Consider the following 9,000-nt stretch of genomic DNA (forward strand, 5'->3'; position numbering starts at 1 on the left):
CCTGGATTTATAAACCTATTACTCAGAACAGCTGATTAGGAACCTAATCAGATTATTTTGATTATTTCAAGGCTTTCTTGGCCTGTTGTTGTGTAAGTACATAGTAAATTTATTATTTTAGAAAAAATATTCCACCTAAAAATCTAATTTATAAGATATAAGTGACTTATATGTAATTAATATGCTTATATACTATAATATAACATGTTTAATAACAGTAGCTTTATACATTGCAAACAATATATTCACCATTTTAAAATAAATATTACACCAGGTACAGACAGGTACCAGCTGCTAGTTCAGTATTTAGAGTTAGATGATCTAAAGTGAGTTTATACAACAGGAAAAGGGAACAGACAAATCACAAAGATACAAAACATTTAATATAATATAATGAATGTCTTTTTATAATTTTAAACTGACATGTGTAGTAGTTGTATTAAACATATTTCAATAAGGAAAGATTAGAAACAACTGAACATGATGTAATGCAGAATTCAATTTGAGGTATTTGGCAGTTTTATTTGTTCCTGAGTAAATCGGTTTGGCTAAGATTAAAGTTATTCAGATTAGATAAAATAAAACTTTATTAATCCATCGGGAGGGTTCCTCGGGGGTTTTCACACAGCTGACTAAACGTCAAACAGAAAACTGATTAAACAAAGTGCGAGATTCAAGATTCAAAGTGTTTATTGTTATGTGTGCAGAAGAAATAGCTTTTCTCTGTGCAATGAAATTCTTCCTTGCTGTCCATACAGAAGATGGTCGAGATGATCAAGAATTTACTCCAGTGTCCTGTTATATTTTAGATAGCAAGGAGCAGATGGCTGAGTTTATTCATGCCCATCGAGATGGCTGGTGACACAAATCTGAAGGCTAGACCGTCCCATTTCACAGCCTCTCACTTCCGGCCTTCTCGGTCTGAACATGTATTTATAAGTTACACTTGTGTTTGAATCCTGCAGCTTATCACACATTTGATTTCCATGTGTGACGACTGCAAGTGTCCAGAGTGAGGACAGACTGAGGGACCCACTGCTGCACATCATCTGTGAGGCTTTGCACCCCTGATGATCCACCAAACTCAGCAGTGTGTGAGGAAGAGGAGGAGGAAGAGCCAGCAGCAGCTGACAGATGGAGAGAATAGACAGACTGTTCCCTGTTTGTGAAGGACTGCTAGGAAAGTTTAACATAACTAACTGTCTGTCCTGAATCAGTCTTATTAGGTAATGTTCAAATAATGTTATCATCCAGTGTTTTCAGTGTGGGAGAAAGTACTCAGGGCCTTCAAGTTACACACTATGAAAGGCAGCAACAAGTTTAATGTTCAGAAACCTAAAGTATGTATCAGCAGCAGAATGGACCTAAAAATAAATGTTTGTTTCAGTTCTATGAAGCTGTAAATGGCCTCGCTAGAAGTCTGACTAGCTATCCAAACAGCTAAACATGAACCCAGGAACTCCAGACAATAGATGAGAGCTTATGAAGTTTACTGGTTCTTTCATTTTGTGAAACTGTAACAATAAAGCATATGTGGAAATGTACATTACTCATCTGTACTGTTAACAACAACATGTGCCTTAAACCAATTACCTAACAATGCATTTGAGGAGCTAGCATGACGATTAGCACCGCTAATTAGCATATGAACTGGCGATCTCATTTACATATGAATAGCACATTGAAAACTTGTTATCTGTGGTCCATCACACATAAAGACAACACTTGAAGTGTCTCATTGCTTTTCACCATTAAATACTTACAGACAATGCTTTAACAAACACCCAAAAGAAGGACATGAATGTGGCGCGGCCATCTTGAAAGAGCATAGCAAGAAAACATCCACTTCCTGTTTAACTCTTCTTCTACTGTCATAAAACATCGACTTAAAGGGGCCACAGGATGGCACATTTTACTAACATTCAAAACATGAAATTAACTAAACAGTAACATAACACTCCCCGCTTGGGATTATAACAATCCCACATTAAACTGTCAGTCACTAAACTTTTCGGGGGACAGCAGCAAAACCACTTCTGTTACAGGACGAGAGAAAGTCTTCTTATTGCCTGAGTGCGAAGTAGTTACTTCGACTTTCCTTACAAGTCCATCTTTCCCTGGGAAGGTCTTGGTTATGATACACATGGGCCAATCGCTCCTCTTCGCCTGAATGTCTTTGAGCAGAACAATGTCCCCTTCCTTGAGACTTTGTTTCTTGTCCTGCCATTTGTGTCGCAACTGAAGAGTATGAAGGTATTCCCGTCTCCATTTGGACCAGAACATGTCAGCAAGACCTTGTACTCTTTTCCATTGTTCTTTCAGAAGTATCCCCTTTCCAAAGTCACCAGGGGGTGGCGTTGTTGAGTCTGGTTTCATCGTGAGCAGCATTGACGGCGTGAGGATGAGAGGTGACTCAGGATCAGTGGACACAGGAATCAGGGGGCGAGCATTCATGATGGCACAGACTTCTGCCATGAATGTTGACAACAGTTCATGTGTTAGTAGTGCCCTTTTGCAGTCCTGTAACATAGAGTCAAGGATACGCCTGGCAATCCCAATCATTCGCTCCCAGGCACCGCCCATATGGGATGCATGTGGTGGGTTGAAGATCCATGAACAGTTTTGTTTGCTTAAGTAGCCTTCGACATCCTTGACTGACATGTTTGATCTGTCCATTTTCAGTTCACGAGAGGCGCCGATAAAGTTCGTACCGCAATCCGATCTTAGTTGTCTTGCCGGGCCTCTGATTGCAAAAAGCCGCCTTAAAGCATTTATGAAGCTGTCTGTGCTCATTGATTCGATCAACTCGATATGGACTGCTCTTGTCGACAGACATGAGAACATCACGGCCCACCTTTTGGAGCTAGCTTGTCCTCCTCTCGTGCGCCGGGTTACAATGTCCCATGGCCCGAACACGTCTACACCCACATATGTGAAGGGGGGTGCAACTTGCATTCGTTCAGATGGTAAGTTTCCCATTTGCTGACATTCCGCTTTTCCTCTCAATTTCTTGCATGTGACACACTTAAAAAGCACTGTGCTGATAGCCCTTTTGGCCCCTACCATCCAGAACCCTGCAGCTCTAATGGCACCTTCTGTGAAATGTCTTCCTTGGTGTTTCACAGTCTCGTGATAGTGCCGTATTAAGAGAGTTCCCAAGTGGTGTCGGGCAGGGATGATGAGAGGGTGAGTGGTGTCGATGCCCAGTTCAGATTGCATGATTCGGCCTCCAACTCTTAAGAGTCCATTACCATCTAGAATCGGATGCATTTTCCAGAGACTGCTTGAGGGGGAAATCTTGATTCCTTCCTGAATACACTTTATTTCCTTTTTGTAGCACTCACTCTGAACACTCTTTATGATGCAAACCTTCGCATTTTCCAATTCTTCCACTGTGGGTTGACAGAGATGCCAACCACGACAGCTGGATGTTTGGTTGGATTGACCAAAGGAACGAGCAATGTGGGTCAAGCGGGCAACTGCCCTGAGGAGAGGACTGTAGTTGGAAAACTTCTCAAAATGAGATGAACTTACTGTTGACTTTGTGGCTTGTGTCAGATTTGTTGTCACCAGCGGACGTATTTCCGTATCAAGGGTGGGATCCACAAGGTCAAACGTGACTGGAGATTGCGACTGTGCAGACGGTTTGAGGAGAAAGGCCGGCCCTTTAAACCATGTTGTGCTGCTCAGTTGCGCTGCTGCAACAGAGCGGGACCCATAATCTGCTGGGTTGAGTTCGGATGGAACATGCTTCCACTGGTTGGAGCATGTTGATTGGAGGATGCGTTGGACTCTGTTATGCACGTACACATAAAATCTTCGTGACTGATTGTGGATGTAGCCTAGCACGACTTTACTGTCAGTGTAGTACTCAATGTCGTCAAACGTGATGTCTATTTCTGCTACTATCAGCTCCGCAACTTCAACTGCAAGCACTGCAGCACATAACTCTAGCCTTGGAATCGTGAGGCCGGCTTGAGGAGCTAGCTTTGTTTTTCCAAACACAAAGCCGATTTCTGTTTTGTTTGAAGTAGACAGTTTGATGTAAGCGACAGCTGCAATGGCTTTCACGGATGCATCAGCGAATACACAAAGTGTTTTGGTTTGGGCGCCAGATGTAGAGAGAGAAGTGTAGGGGCGTGGTATTTGGAGATCTTCTAAATCTTGAAGTGAGTCCTTCCAATTACTCCACTCTGCTTTCATGTTCTCTGGGAGTGCTGCATCCCAGTCATCCGTCAAGCTGGTAAGTTCTCTGAGAATCAGTCTGCCTTGAATTGTGATTGGAGCGAGAAACCCTAGGGGGTCGTAGAGACTATTGACAGTAGAGAGGACACCTCTACGTGTGAAGGCCTTTTGCTCGTTGTCAAGTTTGAATGTGAAAGTGTCCGTGTTAACATTCCACAGCAGCCCTAAACTGCGTTGCACTGGCGAGTCTTGAGCGCACAGGTCCAAGTTTCCAATATTTTTTGCCCTGTCTTCTGGTGGAAATGCCTCTAGGACTGTAGGTCGGTTGGAGATTACTTTGTGTAGTCTGAGATTTGAGGAAGCAAGAGCCTGTTGAGCTTGTTGGAGAACTTGTATAGCCTTTTCTTCAGTAGAAAATGACTTGAGAGCGTCATCAACGTAGAAATCTCGTTCAATGAATGTCCGCACCTCACTTCCAAAATCTAGCTCACCAGTCGCTGCTGCTTTCTTCAACCCATATATGGCGACAGAGGGGGAGGGACTGTTCCCAAAAATGTGCACTCGCATGCGATACTCTATAACTTCAGAAGGCATGTCGTTATCTTTGTACCACAAGAAGCGGAGAAAGTCTCTGTGACTCTCTTTGACAACAAAACAGTGGAACATATGTTCAATGTCCGCCGTTATGGCCACCTGCTCCTTTCTGAATCTTATGAGCACCCCAACAAGACTGTTGTTGAGGTCGGGGCCTGTTAGCAACACGTCGTTGAGAGAGACTCCTTCATATGGGGCGCTTGAGTCGAACACGACCCTAATTTTGGCAGGTTTCTTTGGATGGTAAACTCCAAACAAAGGGAGGTACCAGCATTCCTGGTTCTGACTGAGAGCTGGTGCCACTTCAGCATGTCCTCTGGCAAGCATGTTCTCCATAAACTCCAGAAAGTGTGTTTTCATTTCAGGTCGTTTTTCAAGAGTGCGCCGGAGTGACATAAGGCGATCGTAGGCCAGTTGTCTGTTGTTCGGGAGCCGTTGCCGTGGCGATCGAAAAGGCAGAGGACCAACCCAGCTATTGTCACTGCCCTGATAGAACTCTGAGTCCATTATTTGGAGAAACTGCAGATCCTCAAGTGATGGTGCAAGTCTGTGATCATCCGCTGTGCGTGTGAAAACCTGCTGACCAATGCTGTCCACATTACATCCTGACACATGAAGGCTTGAGGGGCTGTGACTGTGCTCAGGAGCTTTGGTGAATGTCTCTTTAACAGTTATTTGACTGTTGCATGGCTGAAAATGGCTTGCACGGCCATTCTCCAGTATGAAAGTCTTATAGCTGTTCACGTGTGGGGGTCTGTGCACTCCATCAAGACAGACGTCACCTACCACAACCCAACCCATGTCGAGTCTCTGAGCAAATGGGGCGTCGTCTGGGCCGTTTATTTGCTCCCGGACTTTGTGGACTCGAAGCATGTCTCGTCCCAGCAGTAGTAGTATGTCGGCATTTGGGTCTAATGGCGGGATCAAGTTAGCAATCTGTCGTAGATGGGCGTGGTGGTTGGCAGCTTCTGGAGTTGGTATCTCAGAGCGGTTATCTGGAATGTCGTTACATTCGAGGAGTGTTGGCAGAGGAAGACTTGCCTTTCCATTCACTGACTCTACTATAAAGCCAGAAGCACTTCTTCCTGATACTCCTGTGAGTCCGGCACACGTCTTTAACATGTACGGGCGACTCTCTCCTTGGATCTGAAAAACATCAAAGAACTGGGAACGTGCCAGCGATCGATTGCTCTGATCGTCTAAGATTGCATACATTTTCTTTGTTTGCTCTCTGTGTCAAGCAGGATATACGTTCACTAGTGTGATTTTTGAACATTCTCTGGCGCTCACTCCTTCACCACACACCACAGTACACCGAGACGTGACTTCTTGGGTGTCTGCTTTGTCACTCTCCCCGCCTTGCTGTGGGAAAGGGGGGGATTTAGACTCCCGTGGTGTTGGACCTGGGTGGAGGGCAGAAATGTGATTTTTGCTGTCACACTCAGTGCACGTGATTTCTGATTCACAGTTCTTGGCTAAATGGTCAGTAGATGAGCAGCAGCGAAAGCAGACATTTAATTTTTTGAGAATCTGTTTGCGCTCTTCCAAGGGTTTCTCTCTGAACCCTCTGCACCTTTTCAGAGGATGAGGCTTGTTGTGAATTGGGCACTGTTTATTCGGATTCACAGCACATTTGGATTTTTCTGCATCTGCCTTGTCCTGTACTTGAGTTTTGTGAACAGATATGGACCCTTTGGGGAACCTTTCGTACATGTGTTTTCGTTCTGGTGTTATGGGTTGGTTAGAGCTGTGGACACTGAAGCTAGGGTCAGTTCGTGTTCTGGCTTCAGTGCGAATGAAGTTGACAAACACAGTAAAGGGGGGAAAGCTGACGCCATAATCGTGCTTGTACCTTGAACCAATATTCATCCACCTTTCTTGTAGATTGTACGGCAATTTTTCGACTATTGCTTGGATCCCTCTTGATGTGTCTAAGTAGGACAAGCCAGGTAAGTAACCATCCAGCTTAGCTGCCTCTAGCTCTAACATTAGGTCGGCAAGATCACGGAGTTTATAAGGCTCTTTAAGTGTGATTTTGGGGAAGCTGTCAACCTTTTGAAAGAGAGCTTGCTCTACAGCTTCTGGGGAACCATATACTTCTTCAAGTCTGTCCCAAGTCATAGCTAAACCAACTTCAGGGCATCTGATATTGACAGCTTTCATTTGTTTGGCTTGTTTAGCTGAATCTTTACCAAGGTAGCGCACCAGCAAATCCAGCTCTTCTCCTGGTGAAAGGTCTAACCCTGCAATTGCGGTTTTGAAAGATGATTTCCATGCCCAGTAACTCATGGGTTGGTCATCAAAGCTGGTAAGGCCTGTAGTAATGAGCTGGCTGCGGGCTAGATATTTGGCAAGGTCGTAAGTCGGTTGGCTCGGGGCATGTTCATTGTGAGCACAACTGGATTTATATGGTGTCTGAACAAGAGGTGTAAACTCTTTGTAGCTGGTGGATAGGGGCTTGTACAGTTCGTTATGAGTAGCAGCACAGTTTGTTTTGTTTCCTTCTTTTACAGCAATTTCTTGAAAGGCGGGTGCAGGGTCTTTGTATTCAGTTTTTACTGGGGCTGTTGATTCTGCTGCATTGATAGCTGTTTGTTCCAAAACATACTGCGCAGTGCGTTTTTCTTTGTTCTCAGATAGGGATGGCCCATAAGCTACACTGCGTGTTTCGAAGCCTAATTCAAGTAGACCAGCTTCTAAAGAATTAGCTTCTGCTATGGCAGCTTCCTTCTCTTGTTCTGCTCTCAGTGCGTCAAGAGTAGCTTGTAAGCGTGCTTGCTCGACTTTAATTTCTATTTCTCTCTTTGCATATGAGGCTCTTGTTTGAGCAGCTTCAGCCTTTGCTTTTGCTCTGAGCAGTTCAATGCTAGCTGACGAGCCTGCTCTTGATGGTGGTTTGTGGGAACGGACTGACTCTGTCTCGGCTTTGAAGGATTTACTTTCAGACATTTTGGATTTGTTGTATTTTGATTGCGTCCGTCCGTTTACTTTACTTAGCTTTATAGGATGGTCGTAGCTCCACGCGGTGGCTTCTGTAGCTATGATGCTTGCCGTGGTGCTGTCTTTTCACTGTAAATGGCCTCGCTAGAAGTCTGACTAGCTATCCAAACAGCTAAACATGAACCCAGGAACTCCAGACAATAGATGAGAGCTTATGAAGTTTACTGGTTCTTTCATTTTGTGAAACTGTAACAATAAAGCATATGTGGAAATGTACATTACTCATCTGTACTGTTAACAACAACATGTGCCTTAAACCAATTACCTAACAATGCATTTGAGGAGCTAGCATGACGATTAGCACCGCTAATTAGCATATGAACTGGCGATCTCATTTACATATGAATAGCACATTGAAAACTTGTTATCTGTGGTCCATCACACATAAAGACAACACTTGAAGTGTCTCATTGCTTTTCACCATTAAATACTTACAGACAATGCTTTAACAAACACCCAAAAGAAGGACATGAATGTGGCGCGGCCATCTTGAAAGAGCATAGCAAGAAAACATCCACTTCCTGTTTAACTCTTCTTCTACTGTCATAAAACATCGACTTAAAGGGGCCACAGGATGGCACATTTTACTAACATTCAAAACATGAAATTAACTAAACAGTAACATAACAGAAGCTTTGAGTATTTTGGATCAGTAGTACTGCTGTGTTTGTTGCATCATATCGCTGTAATTGTTTACATGCTTTATATATTCTGAGGTAAGTTGATCTATAGTGTTACATCATATTCTATAAGGATGTTATGTGTTTGTAGACTTTCTGCCCAGTTTGACCCATTTAGCAGAAGTCAGCCTGTTTAAGGCTCTGATATCTATTCTGTATGACTTAAAGCAGTTATGACATGGTCTGATTTTCTCACCCAATAAAGGAATATTTCATATATCAGTCTACTCTTCATTCTATCACAGTTTTCACAGCTCATACATGTTCCTTTTACACATATATGTAAGCATTGAGCCAAATTTAGTAATGCTACATATTAACCCTTTAAGACCTACCATAGAACCAAGTCCGCCAGAGCTTATATTATATGTTTACATGCTGTGGAGCCATTTTTGGGAGCATTTCAAGTTGATATACATCAATACAACCATTACAGCCTAAATTTTAATAATATGTATGTATTAAGTACATAGTAATTACATAAATTGCAAAAAAAGTGCAATAAACTACAAAAAAATTGAAAATCGTTTCGGGCAGGTCA

At 43.2% G+C, this 9,000-nt stretch overlaps 3 protein-coding genes across 3 annotated transcripts in view; 1 reads left to right on the forward strand and 2 right to left on the reverse strand.

The window, feature by feature from the left end:
• Nucleotides 1-1,389, forward strand: part of LOC146501199 (kinesin heavy chain-like) — a 78,544-nt gene extending 77,155 nt beyond the window's left edge. The window contains exon 22 of the transcript XR_014869792.1: nt 605-1,389. The gene's annotated coding sequence lies outside the window, so the exon portion shown is untranslated. The remainder of the gene's footprint in view (nt 1-604) is intronic.
• Nucleotides 1,390-1,402: 13 nt separating this feature from the next.
• LOC146501202 (uncharacterized) lies at nt 1,403-6,006 on the reverse strand. The gene is made up of 2 exons (XM_085135346.1): nt 1,764-6,006; nt 1,403-1,514 (listed from the first exon to the last, which is right to left on the reverse strand). The coding sequence occupies exon 1, from the start codon at nt 5,992-5,994 to the stop codon at nt 1,996-1,998; it is 3,999 nt and encodes a 1,332-aa protein (XP_084991472.1). The 5' UTR covers nt 5,995-6,006; the 3' UTR covers nt 1,403-1,514; nt 1,764-1,995.
• A 9-nt stretch (nt 6,007-6,015) lies between these two features.
• LOC146501203 (uncharacterized) lies at nt 6,016-8,410 on the reverse strand. Its single transcript, XM_085135349.1, has 2 exons — nt 8,215-8,410; nt 6,016-7,965 (listed from the first exon to the last, which is right to left on the reverse strand). Exon 2 carries the CDS (start codon nt 7,726-7,728, stop codon nt 6,016-6,018), a length of 1,713 nt encoding a protein of 570 aa, XP_084991475.1. The 5' UTR covers nt 7,729-7,965; nt 8,215-8,410.
• Between the last annotated feature and the right edge of the window lie 590 nt (nt 8,411-9,000).

This window comes from Neolamprologus multifasciatus, chromosome 16, assembly GCF_963576455.1.
Source record: "Neolamprologus multifasciatus chromosome 16, fNeoMul1.2, whole genome shotgun sequence".
NCBI lineage: Eukaryota > Metazoa > Chordata > Actinopteri > Cichliformes > Cichlidae > Neolamprologus > Neolamprologus multifasciatus.